The following is a 27,731-nucleotide window of genomic DNA, read 5'->3' as shown; positions in this document are numbered from 1 at the left end:
GCACAGGTCCCAAATGAGCCTGAGCCATGTTAGCCGACCATGGATCCGGCCTGCAGAAAAATACTAACATGGAACCTGAAAAGAATAAAATAACATTTTATTTAGTCTAGGTTAAGGACTAGTTAAGAATAGCTCAGTCGACTATAGGAATTAACTAAGTAGTTATAAAAGTCCACACTTTGGTCGGTCTTTTCTGACAAGCCACCCCAGACCTCCGTGCTATAAACGAATATAAGACTTCCGGTTTGCGGAGCAAGCGAATATAAGACTTCCGGTTTGAACGTTCAGCCTTCAGAGTGAACAGCTTTTATCTATTAAGATACTGATAAGAACGTTCTCAATGTTATTGAAACAGTTATTGTCATACAGAAACATCATTTGTATTGTATAGCATCATTTAAATGCTTAGGAAAATAATGATTTTTCAATCGCCCCTGTCTGCTCTATAATGGTGCAGAATCGTTCTTTTACTTTGAAAAACCTCACCCGAAATTCTTATATTCGCCAGCTCATTTATTCGCTGACAGCACACAGGTCCACCCCAGTGGGGTCCTACGTCTTGACGTCATAGCGCCAGCTGTCAATGGAAGCTAGCAAGCTTGCTGTTCATATATAGCGTATTATTTTGAGACTTTTGTGTAGTTTTACACATTTCGAGTTTCTATCGTAATTCCTATTGGTAGTTTTGAATCGAAGCACGGTTTGAATGAACCGATGTGCAAATATGTTGTAGTTTTTTTTCGAGTCTCCCTTTGTTATGTGTACGCAACACTTAGCTAACGTTAGCTAATAGCTCGCTAGCTTGTTGTTAGCTGTGGTCAGCAGGCTGCTGCAGTCTCATAGCATTTCCTTTTGGGGGAAATCCTTGCTCAAAGTTGTAAACAGCAGATACAACGAATATGTGGCTTTATTACCCAACTATCAATTTACTACGGATAAGACCATTCATAACATTAGATGATGTCTCTGCGGTTTTAGATCAGTAGGTCTTTAAAGTAATCCGAATGCTGTTATCTTGATAACTTCATTCATTGTATTAAATTGGGGGCATTTTCCAAGTGTATGGTAGTATAGCTGTTTACTTTGTCAGATAGGGTAACGTTACAATCACCATATCAAACATGGATAAGAAATCGCTTGACATCGTCTTGGACGAAATTAGAAAGGTAAGAAATAAATACCTAGCCTAATTACAAATGTTGAATGAGCTACTTTTGACGTTCGTTAATCACAACACTGGCGATCATTCTGAAATGCTGTTCGACTTGTTTCAGTGTGTCCTGACCGATCAGCGGATCAAGGCCATAGAACAGGTGCACGGGTATTTCTCCAGCGAGCAGGTAACCCTACCCAAGCAACAACACTGCCACGTGACCTTATGTTTACCTAACAGCAATGTTATGTTTACCAGATAAAGTGTCACCAGTGAGATATGAGGACCTTAAAGTCGAGCTGAACCCAAAAATGACTTTTCTTTTCTTTTAGTTCAAATACCTGGGTATGCAGTGCACCTATTTAATGATGTATGCAAAACAAATCACAAAAATCGGATTTCTTTAGTTTTTCACACTTTTTCACATCAAAAGTTCATTTTTCAAGATTTCATTGATAACAGAACAGGTCAAAGCTCTGCAGCATGTGAGTAACAGGTCCTCTTTGACATTGCTTTACAATGTTGTTTCCCCCCCCAATGGTGCAAAAAATAAGCAACATGAAATGTTGCTACAAAAAGCAAACATGTTTATTGAATAATTATAATAACAAAAAATCTAAAATACTATTGATAAAGCACCCCCAGTTATTGGTGTGTTAAGTCAAGTCAAGTCAGGTTTATTTGTATAGCCCTAATTCACAAGCATGTCTCAGAGGGCTTCACAGAAAATATGTCTAGCTAATTCTAGTGTCCTCTAGACAGAGTGGTGTCAACGGAGGACCAAAATGCGAGACTCATTAGCTAATGAACAGCCAGGAATGGGTCTTGTGCTACTTTTGCATGCTAAAATAAAGCTGATAATGTACAATTTGATTCAAGTTTTTCACACTTTTTCACATCAAAAGTTCATTTTTCAAGATTTCATTGATAACAGTAATGTACAGTTTGCTGACTTCACCTAGTACTATCAAATTTCTACCCCATTTCAACCAAGCATATCACGACATACAGCTGTCAATCAAATGTTCATTTCAGGATAATTTTCTCTTCCAAATGAAGTAGAAAATGGCGCCAAGTGCCTGTCATCTGGCAGAATTCCTATCCCATAAACTAACTACTAACTTGGCCAATTGTTAGAAACATGAACAAAAAACAAAAAGTATAATCTCTAAGAATGCGTAGAAATGTAACTGGCTCGTTAAAACGTGCATTCCAGGGATATCGTATTTACAGCAGCGATAATGGCACGCGCATCCGAGAGCTTGGTTGTCAGGGTTGCACTTCGGAGATTCCAGGCCGACGTGCTGCACTCTCCGCTCAGCAACACGAAGGCAGCTGGCTGCCTGCGGCTCGCTGAGCTCCACTCCTCCCGTCAAAAGGCTCTTCCCGAGGGGAGCGCCACAACACACTGAATCCCACTGGATTTGGAGGCGGAACACGCCAGGATTGGCCAAAGCCCAATCCAGTCCCCAGAATTGTCAAATAAAATCATCGACATGATACTATGACCCGCCTCTCAACGTGTCATCTTAGACAAACTATGTTTTTCAGTCTGAAACGGACTCATATGCACGTGACGAACGGGTTCAGTTTGACTTTAAGATCATTAATGCCGCCTGTAATATCTCAGTGGATAACTGGGTTCGCAAAGACCTTGAAATGAAAATACTTACGTTTGTGGATTTTAAGTGGTTTTTGGTGGGGGGGTGGAGAAAATAAGGTCTTAAACGTTTTTGACAAATGAATGTACGACCTTGAAAGGATTAGATTTTTTATATTATAGCACTGAAATTAATGCACCTCAGCTCTCTGTCTGAACCACACTTCTTCAGGGGTCCACACTGAGGAAACCCCTAAGAAGGATATCTGTGTGGATATAGCAACAGTTGTATAATGAGTGATTTCATGGGGGTTTCTTGACTTGACAAGATAACAATGAGACGTCTAGTTGTTTCTCATAATTGTCCAACTCATGAAAGTCAACATAAATAGAGGACATTTTACTAAAGAGTACAACCCTTGAGTCGTCATAAGCAGTACAATAGAACAAGCAATTTATCTTATTTTCAATTTCAACTAATTCACAGTAAACAGAGTATCTTCTTCAGGGGTAGCATTAAACCTATTACCTTATTAGTATTTTACCCCCACATTATTGTTTTTCTGTAAATGAATAAAAGCTCTGTTCATATTAAGACCTTTTACATAATTGTCAATTTTGTTGTCATGCAATGATGCCAAACAAATGTGTGCTTTGAAATAGGCAGAAACAATGTCATCCAGCGCGGGTTCCATAGATTGCAGATACCAGTGCAGCTGTAGTGAGACTGAGATGTGTGTGTGTGTGTGTGTGTGTGTGTGTGTGTGTGTGTGTGTGTGTGTGTGTGTGTGTGTGAGATGCTCACAAGTCATTTTTTGCAAGTCCAAGTCAAGTCACATGTCTTTGGTCACAAGTCCAAGTCAAGTCTCAAGTCTTTGGTCACAAGTCCAAGTCAAGTCTCAAGTCTTTGGTCACAAGTCCAAGTCAAGTCACATGTCTTTGGTCACAAGTCCAAGTCAAGTCTCAAGTCTTTGGTCACAAGTCCAAGTCAAGTCACATGTCTTTGGTCACAAGTCCAAGTCAAGTCTCAAGTCCCTATGGATGAGCGTTCTATCATCTGCTACATGCCATCCGGTCTGCTTAGAACACTGCATAGCTAAAACTAAGGGATTCACTCCTTATCTATCAGAATACAATAGCGGCAATGATTAGAGATGACATTATTAGACATTTCCTTAATGTTAATGCAACAAAAAAATAACAAATAAAATAAAGAAAAATAAAGATTGTTCACAAGTCCCAAACCTTCAAGTCCAAGTCAAGTCTCAAGTCTTTGAGGACAAGAATCAAAGTCAAGTCTCAAGTCACTGTGTGTGTGACTTAAGTGCGACTCAAGTCCAAGTCTAAGTCCCCATCTCTGGTGTGTGTGTGTGTGTGTGTGTGTGTGTGTGTCTGTGTGTGTGTCTGTGTGTGTGTCTGTGTCTAACATCTGCAGGTGATGGAGATACTGAAGTACTTCTCATGGGCAGAGCCTCAGATCAAAGCTGTCAAAGCTCTGCAGCATGTGAGTAACAGTCAGGTCCTCTTTGACATTGCTTTACAATGTTGTTTCACCCCCCAATGGTGCAAAAAATAAGCAACATGAAATGTTGCTACAAAAAGCAAACACGTTTATTGAATAATTATAATAACAAAAACAACTAAAATACTATTGATAAAGCACCCCCGGGTTATTGGTGTGTTTTAAGTCAAGTCAAGTCAGGTTTATTTGTATAGCCCTAATTCACAAGCATGTCCCAGAGGGCTTCACAGAAAATATGTCTAGCTAATTCTAGCTGACACAACAGTAGCAAATTATAATTAATTAGTCATTAGTAATGATAACACATTGAACAATTGATAGAGAGAGGGTCAGTCTTGTGGCCACCTATAGTCATTATTTATTTTTGTGCTATGACATTATTTATTTTTTACCACTATCTCATTTGCCAATGTGTTATTTTAGTGGATTGCTCTCTACTTCTATGTGTTCTATTTTACTGTTATGCACATTGTATATGTTGTATCTTGCTAATAGTAAGTATCATTTTTTGTCATGTATCTTGATTGTTTAGACATTAGGACTTTCTTTTAATTGCTGTATTTGATATGTACTGTGTGCGCACAGGACTCTGTGCCCAGGGACTACAGATGCAAATTAGCTTTTAGCTATCTCTGGTGCAATATATTTATTGTGTACTGTCCCTGCTTCAATAAACAATAAAGATAAATATAGAAAATATAGGATAGAGCGGGTTAGTTTAATATCACCCTAATGCTTTCTCCTCTTTCCCGTTAGAAAATGGTTGCAATCCCTACAACCAAAGTTGCAAATATCCTGAACTGCTTCACCTTCTCAAAGGACAGACTGGTTGTCCTGGAATTGATAGCTCTGTGAGTAAACCTTAAAACTCATCTAAACTTACTCCTATATTTTTTTTAAATCTTTGAACTTTGATATGTTATAATATCACCATATTTGGATCACTCCGTTGTTGAATTGTTAGAATAATTGGTTGCTTTGGTCACTGACTGTTGGATCTCGGTGTTCAAACAGGAACATCTCAGATGCTCAAAACTACCGTCCTGTGGAGGATCTGTTCCGTATTCACTTGTCTGAGAAGAAACGAGCCCGTAGGATACTGGAGCAGGTAAGTCAAATGCATTATGTTAAAGAAACACTCTGCCCATTTTCAACCAGCTTTGTATCATTAGAACATCAGTAGTATATCAGAAAACTGTAAACGGTTTTGAAGTCTGTCATCTAATTTGACAGTTATTGAGTGTTAAAGTGTGGACCAGTGACATCATCACTGGTCCACACTAACTCAAATTAATAACTCATTAACTCAAATCAACTCTCAATAACTGTCAAACTAGATGAATAGTTTGACAGTTATTGAGAGTTGATTTGAGTTAATGAGTTAATGAGTTATTAATTTTAGTTAGTGTGGACCAGTGATGTCACTGGTCCATCAATAACTGTGAAATTAAATGACAGACTTCAAAACAGTTTACAATTTTCTGATATACTACTGATGTTCTAATGATACAAAGCAGGTTGAAAATGGGCAGATTGTTCCTTTAAAGGTCCCAATTCGTGCAGCTGTAACCTCTTAAAAACGTGTGTCTCTGGTCCATAAAACATGATTCTGGATTAATTTGTCGAAAATATAGCAACCCCGTTTGTTGTGACGGAGTTCTCACTTCCTCATCTCGTCGCTTCCCAAGAATGGCCTGTTTCTATAATATATTCAGAACTAACAGTTCCCATTGGCCGCTGAGGGAGAGCCCGCCCCAGGCTCCCAGCGGCCAATCAGATTAGCGTCTGTGGACCAGCACGCTAGGTTGCGAGTTATCGTTAACTTAACGGTTACTACGCTAAAGAGGACATCTCAAAATGCCTAGACTTACCGAATGCACCTCTGCAGTTGCTGGATCACGTACAGTTGGCGTCGCTCCAGCTAGAAGTGTTAATTTTGTGGCTATAGACAAAATGGTGCAGGTAGCTTGTGTGAGAGAGACCCGCGCAGTATGCGTGAGGAAGCTCGTGACGTCCCAATTCCCCGTCTGGGCAAACGAAGCGTTTGGGGGTGTGGCTTGAAGGAGACTGCAGGGGGAAGCTGGATAGGGACAAATCCAACTGTGGCAGTTCTGAGCTTGTGACCACTCATTACAGGGAGGGCTGACAGCAGTATATATGCATTTACAAGTAAAAACAGCTTTTGCACGGAATGGGACTTTTAAGGTAAATGTAGAAAGACGCAAAATCTGCACATTTCCCAACATAGCGGGAAATCTGTAACCTGATGCTGTCAAGATGGTTTGTTTTCCCATAATCATCAGGAAACGAGTCGCTGGGGAAACCGTTTCAAAGGGCGGGCACTTAAAAAAAATACCTGTCAAGTGATTGGATGAACCATCTGTCTATATGGGGATGGGCATCAATAATCGAAAATCGATAATTGATTGTTAAGGAATCACGTCGATCATGTGGAATTTTTTATCTATTTTTATTTCATTTTTTTATCAAATAGATGTGCTCTGTGCTGTGGATTTGATTTCACTACGTGGTCGCAGCCAGGTGAGGGCGCAATCTAACTAGTTTTAGGAGTACGGGGGCGGGGCTGCCGAGGGGATGAGATCATCACTCAGCGGAAATGAAGCGGAAGCGGCAATGAAGCTGAAGCGGTAATGAAGCTGAAGCGGTAATGAAGCTGAAGCGGTAATGAAGCGGAAGCGGTAATGAAGCTGAAGCGGTAATGAAGCTGAAGCGGTAATGAAGCGGAAGCGGTAATGAAGACACTGACAGCAAAGCGGAGGTTTGTCTCGGACCATTTCGAGTTAAAAGACGACTTTGCTCACTGCAAGCACTGCAATGTCATGTATAAGTCCAACACGGCCACAATGCCAATCATCCACCACATGAACAGCGTACATCCGAGCGTGGTTAACGTGCGTTTGTGTCTCACACTGCCCTGAGGGCTCATCTTCCTATACAAGGCTGGACGCTGGAGTTAAAGTCGAGCTGAACCCAAAAATGACTTTTCTTTTCTTTTAAATACCTGGGTATGCAGTGCACCTATTTAATAATGTATGCGAAAAAAATCACAAAAATCTAATTCCTTTAGTTTTTCACACTTTCACATCAAAAGTTCATTTTTCAAGATTTCATTGATAACAGTAATGTACAGTTTGCTGACGTCACCTAGTACTATCAAATTTCTACCCCATTTCCACCAATCCTATCACGACATGCAGCTGTCAATCAAATCTTCATTTCAGGATAATTTTCTCTTCCAAATGAAGTAGAAAATGGCGCCTAGTGCCTGTCATCTGGCAGAATTCCTATCCCATAAACTAACTACTAACTTGGCCAATTGTTAGAAACATGAACAAAAAACAAAAACTATAATCTCTAAGAATGCAAAGAAATGTAACTGGCTCGTTAAAACGCGCATTCCAGGGATATTATTTACATTTATAGCGATAATGGCGCGCGCCCCCGAGAGCGTGGCTGTCAGGGGTCAGCCCTCGGAGATTCCAGGCGGGCGGCACCCATGCGTCGGATTGTCCGCTGGCTCCGCACGAAGCCGGTGGCTGTCTGGTACTCTGTGGATCCCACTCGCGTAGCACGACAACACGCTGAATCCCACCCGATTTGGGGGTGGAACACGCCAGGATTGGCCGATGCCAAAGCCAGTCGACAGAATTGTCAAATCAAATCATCGACACCGTATATGGTCCGCCTCTCAATTTGTTTTCAGTCTGAAACGGACTCGGATGCACGTGATGAACGGGTTCACCTCGACTTTAACGTCACTTTGTTGTTTATGAGGGAACACTAGTCACCACCGCATTAATATGTGAGTCAATTATTTGTTTTAAGAGGCTCTAAGTTTAATAGGCACACATTCATATATTGTCTCGTCATCGACGCGTGGGCATGGGGGAAGGATCAGGGATTTAACCCCCGCAGTAAACGCACATCTGAACAGACGTCTATGTACCTGCTTTTGAATCCCCAATCCTGTAGTGTAGAGCCGCAGCACAGTCTTTTGGTGTCTTTAGTATTTTCTGCCATAGGAATTTTGTAAAATAAATAAATAAATATGTATATATATGTATGTATATATATGTGTTAAAGCGTGCTGTTTTGTTCTCCCCAGGTGTGTAAGGTCGGCTGCAAGGCTCCTGGAGCCATGATCTCCTCCTGTAGTATGATCCCAGGGAACCCTTACCCCAAAGGCAGACCCAGCCTGACCACCGGCACCTTCCCTGTGAGTCTGTGCCAGAGTCTAGTTAGTTACTTTATTGACACAATATTAAAATATTGGGGTCCAAACAATAAAAATGAAAATAATCAATAAATTACAAGATAGAAATACTCCATCATCAATACAACAATTAAATCACAAATACAATATATTACAACATAAACATTACAATACAGACACCGACATCAGTCAGCCAGAACTTGCTCTACACTACTACTACTGCTACTCTACACAGAGCCTCACCTGAGGGATCTTACCTTAGAACAGAGGGGACCAATGTCTTTCCTATGAAGGGCCAAACGTGAATCTGGATGGAGGGCCGTGGGCCAAAAATAAATGTTGATGTTATGTGAAATTACATGACGTTAAAATGGATTTCATTCTATAGACCATTTACATTCTAAATCTAAAATAACATTTCAAAACTAATAACAACACTATTTTATCTGCTTAATAGTAATTTGATTAATTTGCAGAGTTGATTGTCAAAAAACAAACATCCATGCTTTTTTGGGGGGAGCGTATCTAAATGGAAAGACACCTTTCTGACACAAATTGTGTGCAACTCAGGCTTTATTGTCCACCTTTGTAATCAAGAGTGGACATTTGACAGCTTTACAACTTGAAAAATTGACAAAAAATACTAACATACATATTGTTAACATATTGTTTACATAGAGCAATGTTTAAGTTACACCTCATCACAAAATGTCCCCATATTACAGACCTTGTATGGCATTCTTCACTGCCTCGTACGGTCATTGCAATATATCAGTGGGAGACATGAAGCCTGTGTTTGGGGCACTTTACACGAGGACGGTTTCCTATGGTGACGGGGAATTATTGTATGGTTAGTGCCTCCCTTTTAGACGGCGACGGTGAATTTGGGCTTAGGAAACGACACATTTTGAAACCACCCTCCAGAGTGGAATTCTTGGTGACGCTGTGATGTAGAATATAGCGAGAGATTAACAAGGTTGATAGCAGCAAAACACTGTTGCAGCTGCCATCAGCAGCACCTCCAGGCTTCAACTAGCCTGTCACATGATGCCTTCATGGTCCCTCGATAAAGTCTGCAGATGCACGTGACGTTACCTCACCTCTCTCTCAAGAAGCGTCACGTGAGTGTGGCGTTTAAGGCCATCTGTCGCTACAAAAGAAATAAACGGGGTGTATCACTGTATTATCAGACATGTATCTAACTTTGCAGTCTGAGCCATCTTCTACTGTATGTGCTGTAACACAGTGCAGTTTCTATTTTTCTGGTGTTTCTTTTTTACATGTTAGGGACAGGCAAATGTCTCAAAATGTTTTATTTTTTTGTAAAGATAATTTTATTTCAAATTGTTTCAAACTGAAACCGTGGTATTTTTGTCCAAGGTTATCATACCGTCCAAAACTCATGCCGGCACATCCCTATACCATTTGTTTATTAATATCGCAATCGCAATCGCAAATCGCAATATTGTCCACCATAATCGCTAATCGCACCTTTCCCCCAAATCGTGCAGCACTCATTTGAATGGAATAGGTGTTTGGCCAACACTGTTAGTGTTCGATTAACTTTGCAAGTTGAATCTACAGGTGCGGCCAATAGAAGTAGATTGAATTGTAGTCTCAGTTACAGGTTACAGCTGCCTTGTGTGTGTTGAATTGAAGCAGCCAAAAGTGACGTTTGCATAGAGACACTGCATGAAATAGGCCACGCCCATCACGGGGGAAAAGCTCCGTTCATTTCCACACACCAGCGTCATTTTCCTTGAATTAAACATAGCTAAAAGCTGTTGTGTGGTGGGGCTGTGCAGACAACACATGTAAAAAATCACCAGTTCAAGTTTTTTTGTACTCCCGAGCAAAACAAGGAAGCCATTGAGAATTGGCGAGAAGAAAAATGTGGATCTAGCTGTCAAGGAAGTAAGTTGGAGTGTTCATCTTCCGTATATACGATCTTTTTGTGCAACACGCAACCATGCACGTGACATAGGAGAACGCCAGGATTGGAGGGGGGATTTCTGTTTTTCCCCGTCTTGGGCGTGGTTTCTGAATGATGACGCGTTACGCAGTCTCTCTATAGGAGCTCTTGGGTTTTCTTTCTGGGTGTTTTTGCACACTAACTGTTCCAACATGTGTTTGTGATGAAAGGGAACCCCGCCTGTAAAGAAAGACGCTGAGAAGAAAGACGACCCTTCTAACAGTATGGAAGGGAAAGGAATTGCCTCCCGGATCATTGGACCTTTCAAACCTGTAAGTAACTCGACTCACATGAATGGGCTGAAGTGTCATGACTGAGTGACGAGGTCTACTAACAGGGAGTTCCCCAAGCCCCGGTGGCCGGGGATTACTCCGCCTACTGGCCTTTGGCCTACCGGTTACATTATAGATTAAAAAAAAAAAAAATCTTTCTTTTTTGAGTGCACCTGAACGCAACATACAAGATACCCGCTGAATAAGTGTCCAAATGTTCATGTCATTCTGGCCAATACTCCACTTCTGTTATAACATTTCAGTCTGGAAGATGGAATATCTTTCAATAATCTTTATAATATATTTTAACAAACATACAAACATAATCAACATTCAATGTGCTTAAAAGAAAAGAGAAAAACGTGCGGTGTCCCTTAGAATCCAGCCAGGCGAGTCACCCATCTCTCCTAACCTCCTCGAGGTAGGCCAGAAACGGGTCCCAGACCGCCAGAAATGTTCCGAATGAATCGGTTCTCAGGAACCTGAGCCTCCCCATCCGTACAACACAGATCATGTCCATTAACCACAATTGAAAAGGAGGTGAAGAGGGGGACTTCCATTCCTTCAAAATTATTTTTTTTGCCAACAATTGTCCCCACTGTCAGAGACTGTTGCACAGTTGTAGGGAAGTTCAGAGAGGACTCCGAGCAGCCAAAGATGGCGAGTTCTGCCTCCGGCTGAAGGGTTACTTTGTAGGCCTTAAGAGTGCACTTTCCAAGCTCTGTAACGCAACATCTCAGGAGCGCCTTGACGGAATTTCTTCCAATTTGCCTCAAATGGCGATTTGGGCCTGGCGGAGATCTGCACTCTACTAGTTAGTGATGTCTTTTGATCAGCATTTCAGAATAGGTAGAACTGATTGGTTTATATCGGTAAATAAACAGCGTTTGGTATCTTTTGTCCTCTAGTTTCCATCAACCTACAACCCTCATCGGCCTGTGCCCTACCCTATACCACCCTGCCGCCCCCATGCTACCATCGCACCAAGTAAGAAACAACACACACACACACACACACCTCTACTTATCTCACTCCAGTCTTTCTGGTATAGAGCAGATGTCCGCGCCAAGACTTTCGCTTCTGGATACAGCAACTTTATGCGGATTGAGAGGACAACCATTTCTGCAATCTGATTGCAATCAGATTGCAGAAATGCATGTTAATGCCAGGTGTAAATGGCCTCTTATGCGTGTAATGTAATGCCAATTGATCATATTGCTGTTTTGGGTGGCTTTAGGTACAGTGAGACATGTTAACAATGTTGTTATCACCTGTGTCATCTGAGCCTGGTTTAGGTATGGTTAGTAAGGGTGGATCGATACAGCATAGTATCACAATATTTTGTGTGGCAATATTATATCAATACACAAAGTATCACAATATTTTATTATAGAAATTTGCCAGCTGCATGCAACATTTATGTCAGTCTGTCTGCTTGACATTCTCATTTGCTTCAATGAAAATTATTGAAGTGAGATGAACAGACTGGAAAGTTGATCTTATTAGATAAAACAAATGTTGACAAACTTTTTTCCTTTTGGGATGTAATTTGCAGTTGAAAAAAGCGAATATATCGCAATATTTTCGTAATATAATATTGTATTGCGACCTAAGTATCGTGATAATATCGTATCGTGGCGATTTGGTGAGTGATGCTGTATAATATACAGTAGTGTGTAATTATTTTAAGTGTGTTTGTTTGTGTGTGTGTTAACGTTTGCAAATGCTACTCAGGTGCGTACAACAACGCAGGCCTTGTTTCTATGGGAGGGGTTATAACGGCCAGCGTGGCCCCTCCCCCCTACAGCGCCAGCCACAAAGTAGCAGGTACGATAACGCTGGCAACATGTGTGTGTGACAGCAAATAGACACTCTTTGAAGCTTGCTGCCTAACGACCTGGCATGCTGCTTAGCTGCACTCCTCCAGTGTGTTGCCTTGACGAGGCCAACAATGCTCTAGTCGTGCTTAGGGCTGTCACTTTTTATTCGAAATTCGAATTTAACTTCGAATGTGGGGGAGGGGGGGCATGTTCGAATGTAATTGACATGTTCGAATTATTATTATTTTTTAACACATTCACTGCCAGCCTTTTTTTTTTTACTGTAGGTAGCTTTTGCCAGAGGGTTTTTTTGAGGATTCTGGCTCATTTTACAAGAGCCAAGGATAATTTTCTGCTTGGAGTTTGTCAACACAAAGTTCACAAAAGTACTAATAGAATGTGTGCTTTCTCTGTCTAAAAGAGTTAGTTTGTAGAGTTAGTAGTTATGTAGATATTAGCCGTTGAGTACAGCATGGTTTCAGCGTCTGAGACAAAAAGCTGAGATAATCGCAGTTTTGTGAAATTCAATATCAAACAGTCACTTTAACCATTTATTTTTGGCATCAGTGAGACATCAGACATAAACAATATAGTTCTGAACAGTAATTTCCTCCATAGCAGCACCCGCACCCCCTCTCCTTACAACTCCTCCCTCTGTGGGCGTGTCTCCGTGTTTGTCAGTCACAAGCCAGTCTCTCCTGCCTGTCTGAGCAGTGAGCAGCAGCCTCTCTCTGGCGGTCCCTCGTCGGCGAGCGTGGATGTGGCTTAATCCGTTCTTGGATTTTCGGTTGAGAGCTTTGACGAAGCCTTGTGTGACTCTAGGCTTATGCTGCGCGCTTCAAAGTGTGCTTTCCACCCAGTCCACCTGTGGAAGCCCCCACCGCCGTGCGCCCGTGTGAAAGGTTTTCGCCTACAGTATGAGAATGAGGCTCGTTCGCTTCTGGGTCCTCGGTTGAGCTCAGCTGGAATGCGTGCGTTTCTGGCCAAACAACACTCAATAGTCTGAGCACCGTCGCCACTCAGTGGGTCGGCGGAATGGATTGCACACGCCCGGCGGCTCTAACAGTATAATAGAAGATGCAAAAGGAACAGATCAACGATCCACCGTCAAAAAAAAAAAAACGATTTTTTTGACGTATCCATACGTCGCTGGCAGTTAACGTGTTAATAAAAACAAAACAAAACATTGTTTTCTAACTTAGCATCGATGCTAGTGGGACTTACCCAGCTATCGTCATTGCCTGCTTACTGCTGCTTGCTGGTAATGTTAATCCCATGTCAGAAAAAGTCTCCAGATTTGTCGCATTAGTCTCTTCTGAGAAAGATTGTCTCCAGGAGGGTCTGAAAAGTTGTCTCGAGTTGGATGCAGCCAAGTTTGTGAGGCAGTGTTGTGACTGTGAGCGTCCAAGCTAACACAGCAGCGGAGAGGAGCTGACTGACTGGACCATGAGGACAGCTGAGGATTTTTTTTTTTATATTCTTTTAATATTTTTTATTATATTATATATATTTATACGATGTAACCGGCAGGCGCGGACTGCATAATCGGGCACGTCGGGCCGATGCCCGGTGGCCTGGCCTGGCCTGCAATTATTTTTTTTTTATTTTTTTTTATTTTTTTTTTATTAACCAAAATTAACCAATGTTCGAATATATTCAAACATTTTGCGGGCAATTAAAGTTCGTTCGAACTTTATTTTGGGAAAAAGTGACAGCTCTAGTTGTGCTATTCACTACTGTCACCGTAGAAATAATCTAGGTTTTGGTGGATTGTGAGGACACAGCTCTTTCTTTTGCTTGGACCGGGAATCATTTCAACCTCATGTCATGAATCTTTTTCTCTCTCTCTCTGGAGTCATGCTTGAAGCCGTGCAGTACGCTCTGTAGCACTTTGATTGGCTCTGTGCAGTTATTTAACACGCATCGCTTGGAATAACTTATTGTTTTGAAAGTGCAAACTCTAGGGTTGGGTACCGAAATCGCTTCTTCTAAGGGTACCGTCCAAATTACATCGGTACTACTGAGTAGGGCTGGGTATTGGTTCAAATTTCAAGAATCGATTCGATTCCGATTCACAAGGTCCCGAATCGATTAATCCCGATTCTATTCTATTCGATTCCGATTCGATTAATTTCAATATCGATTTGGTTAGTGATACTAAAACATGTTTTTTGATCTGTAACCTGAATTACATGACTGTCCAGTTATGTAACACAGGGGTTCCCAACCTTTTTTGCGCCAAGGACCGGTAGATACATGGGGAAAAAAAGTTGCGGACTGGTTGTCAATTTTAATGGTTTTAGTTACACATATATTTACTCACCAGGTGGTGACAAAGGGGGAAATAACAGCCTTTTCATCTGTCAATAAAGACACTTTCACAATTATGCACAGTGATTTGATTTCAGCCTATATCATTTCTAAAAGTAGATATTAATGATCAAACATTTCCATTTATGTAGCCTACAGTATTTATGTTTTTGTTTCAACTACAAACATAAAAAAAACGTCAACTTGAAACTATGTTTCAACTACCACACACAGCCTATAATATTATAGCCTATGTTTATAAAAAAAAAAAATGGAATAAAGAAAATCGATCTCTAAACATATGAATCGATATCAAAGGATTAAAATAAAAATCTATTAAAAATCTGAGAATCGATTTTTTTTAACCCAGCCCTACTACTGAGTACCACTACCCATTCAAGTAAAATCTACCCTAATTCTGGTACCTGCTGAGAGCTGGTGTGTAAAATGTCAACATTTATCTGATTGGATAGTGGGAGGTCGACGCCAAATTTTTATCCAATCAGAGAAATGTTGACATTTCTGGGAAACGGAAGGTCAGATTGGGATGCCTACAAAATACTCTGTATTTTTTCACCCCGAATCCAACGCCGCCATCGATGAGTCTCTACGACTTATGGTTGCGGAGATACATCCACCCTGCATGCAGGACTACAGGAGAGAGATAGAGGACAGCGGGGGGTTCGGGTTCCAAGTTACTGACCAAACACTCTATTTCAGTGACTGCTGTCAGAATATAGAGCCATTCAACACTTATTTTAACACAAAAACATCGCTGAATGCAGCTTTAAAATGTGAACGGTACTCAACCCTAGCAAACTCACCAGTTTTCACAATTGAAATACATCTTTTAGGACCTTTGGGGAGATAAGTGCCAGGTCAGAGGCAAAATTATGCCACTTATTTCCGGAAATAATCAACGCATACTCAAAGCAGTGAATTGTGATTGGTTACTGGATCGGAGTCCGGATGGTAACAGTATGGTGTGTATTAGGGATGGGCATCATTAATCGAAAATCGATAATTGATCGTTAAGGAATCAATTCGATCATGTGGAATTTTGGTCGAATTATTATTCATTTTTTTGCGGACTAGGTTTGGGTGGAATTCTTTCCTCCTCTCCCCTCTCCATTGCACAGCTGACTAACGTGAGGTGTAGCTTCATATTAGTCTCTAGTTTTCTGGCTGGAGCGTGGTCCTTCGTGCCAAACAACTGTTTTTAAAATGGGGAATTCACACAAACAAACGCAACCAACAGTCTGTGGACCGAATTTCGATTGTGGAAATGTATTCAAAATGCTCATCCCTAGTGTGTTGAGATGCAAGTTGGTTTGAGCTTTATATTTAGAATTTCTTTCACATTTCCCCAAAGGTGAGAAGAAGGCATATTCCAATCTTGAAAGTTGTCATAATTCCAGTTGTAATAGTTTTTGCACGCAGGGAAGCTCTCTGGCTATTCTACCTTGCTCTGTCTCCCCACATTTTTACATTGTGCTCTTTTAGTCTGTTGGGGTCTAGCATATTATGCCTACAGTATGCCCCTGCAATGAAATGTGGTTTAACACTTTGGTTTTAACACTTTTTGACACTGTTGATTTGCAAAAAACAAAGATCACCAGAATGTTTTGACAAGTGATCTTCTAAATGTATTTCACCTTTTCGTATGATTTGTTTTAGTGTTGTCACGGTTTCGGTACTTCGGTACTTAGTCGGTACTACATTGTTTTCGGTACTTCGGTACCTGTTTTTGCATGGTACCGAGGGTATCGTTTTTTTTTTTTTTTTAATTCAATAAACAATACTTGAGGGCTACATGCCACTGGTGTTGCACTGTCTGCACTCACTGCCATACAGAGTTGAATGTAAGAAGTAAGCAGAAGCACATTGTTTTGTTTTAAAGTTGAAGGCTACATGCCATTTGTTCATTGGAAATGGTTGCATACTTTAATAAAGGAGAATATGTTGAAGAAATATCAGTCTGTTTTTTTTACCGTGGTACCGAGTACCGTGGAAATTCACTAGTACCGCTACCGACTACTGAATTATTGGTACCGTGACAACACTGTTTCTCACCGCACCACGTGAGATCATTCAAGTTGCCAGTTCAGATTGTCCCACTAATTCAGATCTGTGTCTCCCTCTCTAGGTTACGCCAAACCAGGCAATCCGCAGAGCGCCACACCCGGAGTCAACAGCGGGCCCCTCCTCATCGCTCACGGCTCCACGCCTTCGACCCCCGTCCCGCCGCAGGCGTCCGCGGCTCAGCCCCCTCCCACCACCACGCCCATCACCCCCGTGTTCCCCGGCATGGTGCCCTCTCAGCACTGCGGCGCCCCCTCTCCCTCCCAGGCTCCGTCCCCCTCCTCCGTCATCAAAGCGGGTCCGCCGACGACCCCCGGTGGCCACGCTGCACCCTCCTCCGTTATCAAAGCCCACACCCCCTCGGGCACCCCGTGTGGAACTCCCGGCCCCCCCGGCTTCTCCTCCTCTTCCCCCTTCCACGCCGGCCTCTCCCGACCGGGCACCCCCGCCGCTACCTCTCGGAGCGGCCCCCCGGATTCCCTACCTCAGGCGACCTCCATGGTGGGCCAAACTCAACAACAACAGAAGGGTTTCCCCCAATCCTCCTCAGACCCCCACTCAGGACCCGGCTTCCCCGGTATGCTCCCGCAGCAAGGTAACGCCGCTGGGTCGGTGATACGCAGTTACACCCCGTCCGGACCGTCCTCTCTCATCCCTGGATCTTGCGCTCCCATGAATCCAAACTCTTTGAGCCCCAAACCCTCCCCGGCCCATTCTGCCCAGGTTCATTCTGCCCAGGTTCATTCTGCCCAGGTTCATTCTGCCCAGGTTCATTCTGCCCAGGTTCAGGCTGCCCTCTACGCCGAGCAGCAGCGTGCCATCCTGAGCAGACACACGGCGGGCAGCGGCAGTAATAGCCCCGTGCCCTCTGCCTTCAAGGGCGCCCCTCGCTCTCTGGTGGTAGCAGGTTCCGCTCAGGCCGCCCTGGCGCGCTCCTTAGGTCTTTCTCACCCCTCCGGTTCCCCTCAAGGAGGTTCCCTCCCCAGTCCCGCTGCCATGGCCGGGCTCCAAGCTGCTCTGTCCTCCAGCCCAGCGCCCTCTCATTACCCGGGCCTCTCCCCCTTCTCCTGCCTGGCTTCCTCTCTCCCTCCCTCCAGCATCCCTTCCTCCATGCCCGGCATGGCTTCCACCACCAACATCATCTCCAACCACCCGGCGACGTCCGGCATCTACCTGGCTCCGGGCGCAGCCCCGACTGCGGGGTCTCCTTTCGGGCTAGGCCCCTCTATATTCCCCGGCTCTAGCCCCGCTGCCTTCCCAGGGCTGGGGGTTTCGGGAGGGCCTGGCACCGGGAGCCCCGTGTTGTCCTCCTTCATGGGACTACCAGGGGCGACCGCATCCTCGGTAGCCTCGGTCGTGCCCCTGCAGGCGGCGGCGGCGGCGGCGGCAGCAGCAGCAGCAGGGATCCCATCATCTTCACCGGTTCTCCCAGGCTTTGCATCCGCCTTCAGCTCCAACTTCCAACCAGGGTAAAGTACTTCAGCCAGGGTACAGTACATCAGCCAGGGTACAGTACTTCAGCCAGGGTAAAGTACTTCAGCCAGGGTACAGTACATCAGCCAGGGTACAGTACATCAGCCAGGGTACAGTACTTCAGCCAGGGTAAAGTACATCAGCCAGGGTACAGTACATCAGCCAGGGTACAGTACTTCAGCCAGGGTACAGTACATCAGCCAGGGTACAGTACTTCAGCCAGGGTACAGTACATCAGCCAGGGTACAGTACTTCAGCCAGGGTACAGTACATCAGCCAGGGTACAGTACTTCAGCCAGGGTACAGTACATCAGCCAGGGTACAGTACATCAGCCAGGGTACAGTACTTCAGCCAGGGTAAAGTACATCAGCCAGGGTACAGTACATCAGCCAGGGTACAGTACTTCAGCCAGGGTACAGTACATCAGCCAGGGTACAGTACTTCAGCCAGGGTACAGTACATCAGCCAGGGTACAGTACTTCAGCCAGGGTACAGTACATCAGCCAGGGTACAGTACTTCAGCCAGGGTACAGTACTTCAGCCAGGGTACAGTACATCAGCCAGGGTACAGTACTTCAGCCAGGGTACAGTACTTCAGCCAGGGTACAGTACTTCAGCCAGGGTACAGTACTTCAGCCAGGGTACAGTACATCAGCCAGGGTACAGTACTTCAGCCAGGGTACAGTACTTCAGCCAGGGTACAGTACTTCAGCCAGGGTACAGTACTTCAGCCAGGGTACAGTACTTCAGCCAGGGTAAAGTACTTCAGCCAGGGGGGGATCAGTACATCAGCCAGGGTAAAGTACATCAGCCAGGGTACAGTACTTCAGCCAGGGTACAGTACTTCAGCCAGGGGGGGATCAGTACATCAGCCAGGGTAAAGTACATCAGCCAGGGTACAGTACATCAGCCAGGGTACAGTACTTCAGCCAGGGTAAAGTACATCAGCCAGGGTACAGTACATCAGCCAGTGTAAAGTACATCAGCCAGGGTACAGTACATCAGCCAGGGTACAGTACTTCATCCAGGGTAAAGTACTTCAGCCAGGGTACAGTACATCAGCCAGGGTACAGTACTTCAGCCAGGGTAAAGTACTTCAGCCAGGGGGGGATCAGTACATCAGCCAGGGGGGAGGGGTAGTTAGCCAGGGTACAGTATATCAGCCAGGGAGGAGGGGTAGTTAGCCAGGGTACAGTATATCAGCCAGGGAGGAGGGGTAGTTAGCCAGGGTACAGTACACCAGCCAGGGAGGAGTGGTAGTTAGCCAGGGTACAGTACATCAGCCAGGGAGGAGGGGTAGTTAGCCAGGGTACAGTACACCAGCCAGGGAGGAGGGGTAGTTAGCCAGGGTACAGTACACCAGCCAGGGAGGAGGGGTAGTTAGCCAGGGTACAGTACACCAGCCAGGGAGGAGGGGTAGTTAGCCAGGGTACAGTACATCAGCCAGGGGGGAGGGGTAGTTAGCCAGGGTACAGTACATCAGCCAGGGAGGAGGGGTAGTTAGCCAGGGTACAGTACATCAGCCAGGGAGGAGGGGTAGTTAGCCAGGGTACAGTACATCAGCCAGGGAGGAGGGGTAGTTAGCCAGGGTACAGTACATCAGCCAGGGAGGAGGGGTAGTTAGCCAGGGTACAGTACACCAGCCAGGGGGGAGGGGCAGTTAGGGTACAGTACATCAGCCAGGGGGGAGGGGCAGTTAGGGTACAGTACATCAGCCAGGGGGGAGGGGCAGTTAGGGTACAGTACATCAGCCAGGGGGGAGGGGCAGTTAGCCAGGGTACAGTACACCAGCCAGGGGGGAGGGGCAGTTAGGGTACAGTACATCAGCCAGGGGGGAGGGGCAGTTAGGGTACAGTACATCAGCCAGGGGGGAGGGGCAGTTAGGGTACAGTACATCAGCCAGGGGGGAGGGGCAGTTAGGGTACAGTACATCAGCCAGGGGGAAGGGGTAGTTAGCCAGGGTACAGTACATCAGCCATGGGGGAGGGGCAGTTAGGGTACAGTACATCAGCCATGGGGGAGGGGCAGTTAGGGTACAGTACATCAGCCAGGGGGGAGGGGCAGTTAGGGTATAGTACATCAGCCATGGGGGAGGGGCAGTTAGGGTACAGTACATCAGCCAGGGGGAAGGGCAGTTAGGGTATAGTACATCAGCCAGGGGGAAGGGCAGTTAGGGTACAGTACATCAGCCAGGGGGGAGGGGCAGTTAGGGTACAGTACATCAGCCAGGGGGAAGGGCAGTTAGGGTACAGTACATCAGCCAGGGGGGAGGGGCAGTTAGGGTACAGTACATCAGCCAGGGGGAAGGGCAGTTAGGGTACAGTACATCAGCCAGGGGGAAGGGCAGTTAGGGTACAGTACATCAGCCAGGGGGAGGGGCAGTTAGGGTACAGTACATCAGCCAGGGGGAAGGGCAGTTAGGGTACAGTACATCAGCCAGGGGGAGGGGCAGTTAGGGTACAGTACATCAGCCAGGGGGAAGGGCAGTTAGGGTACAGTACATCAGCCAGGGGGGAGGGGTAGTTTGCCAGGTAACAGTACATCAGCCATGGGGGAGGGGCAGTTTGCCAGGGTACAGTACATGCTAAATATGGATAAAAACAAGGAATAAAAAGACCATACAAGACCATAAATAAAAAGCAAGCTAAAAATTGAAATTAAAATTCAGTTGAAAGTAACCAAGGGAGTAAAAATGAAATTTAAGGTGCCTTTTAAAACGATCAACAGAAGATGCTTCTCTAATATGCGTGGGCAGCATGCTTCACCATATATCTTTTACCACTAACTTTTAGAAGGCCGGCAGCAGAAGACCTGAGGGAGCGACTTGGATTATACTCACAGGCAGTCACAAAGATAGGAGGGAGCTAAACCATGTAATGCTTTAAAAACAAGCTAAATCATTTCAAAACCGATCCTCAACGCTATGGGAAGCCAGTGCAAAGCCGCAAGAACTGGCATTTTAGTTATAGTTAAAATCCTAGCTGCTGCATTTTGCACTCGCAGCAGCCTGTCAATGTGTTTTTTGGGAAGACCAGAAAGAAGAAGAGCATTACAGTCGTCAAGACGTGAAAAAAATAAACACGCGTCAACCTTTTGGTGTCTTCAAGAGAGAGGAAGGGTCTAACTCTGGCAGTATTTCTTAAGTGGAAGAAGGCAACCTTTGTGACTAGGGCTGGGTATCGCCACTGACTTTCCGATACGATACGATTCCGATACACAAGGTCCCAAGTCGATACGATTTACGATACGATACGATTCGATATCGATATTTTAGTTACAATACCAGTTTTGCTTTGATAATGGAAGAGAACTAATGCTGTAAATTGTACAAGGAATCCTCTAACCTGGTCCATTATTAAAAAATATTAATATTTACATTAAGAATTGACCATAAAGCAAGCAGTTACATCATGTAATTATTTTTTATTTAAGCATAGTCATTCAACATCTTATCTTTCTTTACAGTCTTCTGTCTCTTTCTTTACAGTCTTCTGTGAGAAGCCAAACAAATTTAGATTTCCACTATACAACAGAATCATTGAACAGCAGCATGTTGTAAACAGTGTTTCATAAAGTATAAATGCTTTGTAAATGAAATAAAATACAGCTCTTGAACATTTCCAGTTCACAAACATTATAGTGCAAACAGATTTGAGGTCTGTACATCTGGCTCATGGTGCATGCACAATGCACATGTAGCCTACAGTATTTATGTTTTTGTTTCAACTACAAACATTAATAAACGTCAACTTGAAACTATGTTTCAACTACCACACACAGCCTATAATATTATAGCTTATGTTTATTAAAAAAAAAAAAAAATTGTTTGTAAAATATCGATACTGGGATTTATGTATCGATACTTGTTCCTTCACATGAATATCGATTCAATATCGATATATCGATTTTTTTTAACCCAGCCCTATTTGTGACATTGTTTATATGAGATTTGAAGTTCAGCTCAGAGTCAATAAGAAAACCCAGGTTTTTTACTACATCCTTATTCTGAGTTGCCAGACTTCCCAAGTCTGACAACTTCCCAAGTCTGCCCACAATTACAAGTGTGCGTTGTTATATCACACATCACCACATCTCTGTGGTGATGGAAGAACACAGTGGACGAGGGTCAGAATGATCTATGAGTTGATTTATGACATTATGACATTGACTGATCCTTAAGTTTTCCACTTTGGGTGTACAAAGTCCACTCGTACTGTGGAGTTGTCTCAGGTGTTTCAAACAGGGAGAGTTCTTTGCCAGTTGGACCAGGTCATTTATGGCAGCCATATATATGTATCATGTTATCTTGTCGTCAAGGACCTGCTGTTGCAAGCACCAACCTCACCTTCTGTTGACGTTTCCTCTACTCAGGAGGTACTGTAGGAACATGGTGGTGCTAGTCTTTAGTTCAAGAGCACATGAAACATTTGATCATGTGACTCTAGTTCATTTGCATTTCACCTCAGACAAGACGGGACACTGCTCTCAAGTCTGAAATGTGCCTACATTTGCTAGAAAGATGAACATTTCAGCTTTTCACCAACTGGCGCGCTGCTACATGATGTTACTAGGTTGAGTGTACAGTACGGAAGGGTTTTGATGAATCAAAATAACCACAATCCAAGTCAGAACACTACAGCATGTTGTGAGCCTGTTACAATTCAAAATCCTTAAGCCGACCTATTAAAGTTTTTCGCTGGCATCGAGTTTACATACAAAGTCAATGCAAACGAGCGATTGAGCATATATTCGCCCAGGAGAAAAATCGCTGGGCATCCGAGCGACAGAGACAGAGCGATAGGGAGAAAATTCGCTCGTCGGCCGAGATGAAATATCCCAACTCGAGCGAAATTACGCCGGCATCAGTCGCTCGCTGTTCAACGCCGATTGGCTGCCGTGTGAGAGCGAGTCAAGGATCACTCTGGCTTGGAACAAACCGCTGGTTTATTGTGTGTCAACAAATCACATTGACAGCTGATTGACAGGCTGACAGCTGACATGAAGTGAAGTCTGTACTACCGGTATAGAGCTCGCGTTAGGAGCACGCTGATAGGCTTAGCTTGTAAACAACTACGGTGGCTCGTAGTGGACAAACATGACATTGCGTAACGTTATAGCCCCCAGATGTCCGTCAATTATTGTGCCTATTGATGAGCGATTTAAACAGAGCGACAGAGCGATTCCAAAGGGTTGAATCGAGCGACAGAGAGAAAAATAAATATCTCTGTGTGAACACAGCTCTACTACCAACACTTAACTAGCATGTAACTCCACTACTGTACTCTCCTGTGTACAGTCAACCTAGTGACATCATCTAGCAGAGCGCTAGTTGGTGAAAAGCTGAAATGTTGTTCATCTTTCCAGCAAATGTAGGCACATTTCAGACTTGAAAGCAGTGTCCTGTGTTTGAGGTGAAATGCAAATACCCTAGAGTCACATGATCAAGTGTTTAATGTGCTCTTTAAATTGATAGAATACTGTAATGCAGTTGGGAAATGAGGGAAATAGGAATAGAGGCAGTATATAATCAGTATTGTGTACTTTGTGCTGTGTGTTCCAGGTTGGGTGGTGGGCTGCAGCCAGGCAGTGCTGCTGGGTTCCCCGGCCTGCTCTCCTTCCCTGGGGTGGTGCCAGGGTTCTCTCCATCTGCCTCCCCTGCTGCCCTCAGTGGCCTCCACAACCCTGCCATGCAGTCTGCCCTGCTGCAGGTAGACACACACACACACACACACTCACACCAGGGTATCCCCGCGGGATCTTGAAAAGTATTAAAAGTTGATCAATCAATTTGGGGGAAATTAAGGCCCTTAAAAAGCATGAAAAAGTCTTAATTGCCATTTCAGAGGTATTAAATATTGTAGGTCAAAGGGGTGTGCCCAGCTACATTTTTAGGATCCTGGTCTTTTGGTATGACCATCAGACCATAGAGACAGTCCACATGTCTGGCAACGCCCACAAAATGTTAAATGGCTGGCACGCGGGTGGGGTAAAACCGCCCATATATCTCATGGGCTGACTCACCAAAAGACGGTGCTGCGGCTCTAAACTACAGGTTTGGGGGTTCTAGAGCAGAACACAAGACGTCTGCTCAGATGTGCGTTTACTGCGGTGGTTAAATCCCCGATCGTGTCTGCCTGGGCTGGGCTATCGGCTAAATTCTAACTTTGCTGAATGGATAGAACGGGGGAATTTACCCCACCCCAGGCTAACTCAGCGTCTATTGTGGGCGTTCCTAGAGCCTGTATGGGCGTTCCCAGACATGCAGACTGTCTCTATAGAGACACTGCATGAAATAGGCCACGTCCATCAGGGGGGAAAAGCTCCGTTCATTTCCACACACCATCGTCATTTTCCTTGAATTAAACATAGCTAAAAGCTGTTGTGTGGTGGGGCTGCGCAGACAGCAAATGTAAAAAATCGCCAGTTCAAGTTTTTTTGTACTCCTGAGCAAAACAAGGAAGCCATTGAGAATTGGCGAGAAGAAAAATGTGGATCTAGCTGTCAAGGAAGTAAGTTGGAGTGTTCATCTTCCGTATATACGATCTTTTTGTGCAACACGCAACCATGCACGTGACATAGGAGAACGCCAGGATTGGAGGGGGGGGGTTTCTGTTTTCCCCCGTCTTGGGCGTGGCTTCTGAATGATGACGCGTTACGCAGTGTCTCTATGATCACTTCCGTATAGGCTTCATCTGACCAAGCCTGAGCTTGCAGCCTGGGTTGCACACATCATGCACCACGGTCAGAGGAACAGCATGTGAATGTAATGATGAGCCTGAGAAACAGCTGTTCTCTTCTTCTCTTGTTCCAGGGTCACCCTGCAGCCGCCTTGGAGAGCTTTGCCCAGCAGCCCAACGGCTTCGCCAACTACGCCCCCGGCCCAGGGACCCCCTTCACCCTACAGCCTGGCCTCCACCCCCAGCTAGGCTGGCAGTGACCATACACACACGCACGCACGCACACAGACACACACACACACACACACACACGCACACAGACATACACACACAGCCTAGTCTTTGAACATACTGTACACACTTAAAGTCGAGGTGAACCCGTTCATCACGTGCATCTGAGTCCGTTTCAGACTTGAAAACAAATTGAGAGGCGGACCATATACGGTGTCGATGATTTGATTTGACAATTCTGTCGACTGGCTTTGGCATCGGCCAATCCTGGCGTGTTCCACCCCCAAATCGGGTGGGATTCAGCGTGTTGTCGTGCTACGCCAGTGGGATCCACAGAGTACCAGGCAGCCACCGGCTTCGTGCGGAGCGAGCGGACAATCCGATGCATGGGTGCTGCCCGCCCGCCTGGAAACTCCGAGAGACGACCCCTGACAGCCAGGGAGGCTGTCAGGCTCGGAGGCGCGCGCCATTATCGTTATAAATGTAAATAATATTCCTGCAATGCGTGTTTTAACGAGCCAGTTACATTTCTTTGCATTCTTAGAGATTATAGTTTTTGTTTTTTGTTCATGTTTCTAACAATTGGCCAAGTTAGTAGTTAGTTTATGGGATAGGAATTCTGCCAGATGACAGGCACTAGGCGCCATTTTCTCTTTCTTTTGGAAGAGAAAATTATCCTGAAATGAAGATTTGATTGACAGCTGCATGTCGTGATATGATTGGTTGAAATGGGGTAGAAATTTGATAGTACTAGGTGACGCCAGCAAAACTGTACATTACTGTTATCAATGAAATCTTGAAAAATGAACTTTTGATGTGAAAAAGTGTGAAAAACTAAAGAAATTCGATTTTTGTGATTTTGTTTTGGCATACATTATTAAATAGGTGCACTGCATACCCAGGTATTTGAACTAAAAGAAAAGAAAAGTCATTTTTGGGTTCAGCTCGACTTTAAACCCAATGTACACCAGATGCGGTACGGCTCCTTGCGGATCCGGTGAAACTGCTGGAACAGACTCTCGCCCATGTTAGTAGATGGGAAATACATGCGGTATGGAAAAAATGTGCACATGTTCTATCTTTGTCGGATCCCGCATGCGTCTGACAGATGACGTGGGTGTGGGTCTGTTCAGTGCAGCTGGACATAAGCCTTTAACCTTATCTTACCCTCTGGCCTTCCCCTCAGCAGCACTCCACAAACATAAGGTCAAGGTAAAGTCCCACAATATGAAATTTGTTCTCCGCATTTGACCCATCCCCTGGGGGAGCGGCCGCGCTCGGGAATCATATGGTGATCAACCCCCCCAATTCCAACCCTTTGTGATGCCGAGTGCCAAGCAGGGGGGCAAATGGGTCCCATTTTTATAGTCTTTGGTATGACTCGGCCGGGGATCGAACTCACGACCTCCCAGTCTCAGGGCGGACACTCAGACCACAAGGCCACTGAGCTGGTCAAACACGGTTTTCTTTTGGCCTGGCCTTGACCCATGCAGAACACTGGACAATAGAGTGAAGAGTTGATCACAGACAGAATAACTTTGCTATGAGGAAGACTACAGTGAAGATCTGCAGAGGAAGGGCATATTCCTTATATTGCCCGTAGTGTATAATTGTTAATTTCAGTTGTTAAAGTTGTTTGGTAAGTTTTGCAAAGTCGTTTTTTGTTTGTTTGTTTGTTTTTAACCTTGATTGATTGATTGATGTATTTGATGTATGGTGAGAAAGAATACATGAATTTAAAACCGGAGACATGCATCTTGGAAAACGCCGTCAAGGATTAAAACACAATAAAGTCAAAGACTTGTTTCCGTTGTGGTCCTTGGTCTTGGACAAACAAAGCAGTACACAGAACAGGCATACGTACAGGGAAAGATACAACTATGGAAACTGCAAATACATTTTGAAATTAAAATACTAACCAATGCTAAAATACTCTGGAAACTACAAATACAATATTAAAATCCTAACCAATGCTAAAATACTCTGGAAACTGCAAATAAAATATAATACTAAAATACTAATCAATACAAAGCTCTTCAATGTTGTTTTAGCACAATTGAAGAGAGTCTCAAATATTTCTCAACAGCATCCTGTCTTTCAGATGTCATTTGCAGATATTTAGTCTCTAACTGCTGTTACAAAGGACATTTATAAATTCCATAAGCTGCTCTTATTCTTCATGTTTTGTTCAAATGAACCAGTAATGTAGCCTACTACAGTTACAGTGTGGTTCTACTTCAGTATAAGCTATTAGTACATTGTTCTACTAGAAAAATCTGACTAACTTTAATGCTATGGTTGGAAGGCACAAACATGCCATGCGTTTGATATCTGAACAGAAGCCATGAATCCCATATCAGCAACCTGTGTTCTGTTTTATTGTA

At 44.2% G+C, this 27,731-nt stretch overlaps 1 protein-coding gene across 1 annotated transcript; it reads left to right on the top strand.

Annotated features, from left to right (window-relative positions):
• Positions 1-963: 963 nt before the first annotated feature.
• proser1 (proline and serine rich 1) lies at positions 964-27,731 on the top strand. Its single transcript, XM_083661507.1, has 12 exons — positions 964-1,166; positions 1,275-1,340; positions 4,189-4,257; positions 5,032-5,126; positions 5,290-5,383; positions 8,402-8,512; positions 10,652-10,753; positions 11,662-11,740; positions 12,488-12,580; positions 17,030-18,434; positions 24,000-24,147; positions 25,251-27,731. Exons 1-12 carry the CDS (start codon positions 1,122-1,124, stop codon positions 25,374-25,376), a joined length of 2,433 nt encoding a protein of 810 aa, XP_083517633.1. The 5' UTR covers positions 964-1,121; the 3' UTR covers positions 25,377-27,731.

Source organism: Poromitra crassiceps (genome assembly GCF_964638095.1).
Source record: "Poromitra crassiceps genome assembly, chromosome: 26".
Taxonomy (NCBI): domain Eukaryota; kingdom Metazoa; phylum Chordata; class Actinopteri; order Beryciformes; family Melamphaidae; genus Poromitra; species Poromitra crassiceps.
Note: the sequence above shows the minus strand (reverse complement) of the source record. Positions and strands in the feature narration are given on the sequence as shown.

Bases quoted from the DNA above. Each gene is read 5' to 3' on its own strand.
- proser1 (XM_083661507.1), top strand. From the start codon at position 1,122: ATGGATAAGAAATCGCTTGACATCGTCTTGGACGAAATTAGAAAG. The intron at 1,341-4,188 runs GTAACCCTACCC...TAACATCTGCAG, and splicing joins GGTATTTCTCCAGCGAGCAG to GTGATGGAGATACTGAAGTA. The intron at 8,513-10,651 runs GTGAGTCTGTGC...TTGTGATGAAAG, and splicing joins TGACCACCGGCACCTTCCCT to GGAACCCCGCCTGTAAAGAA.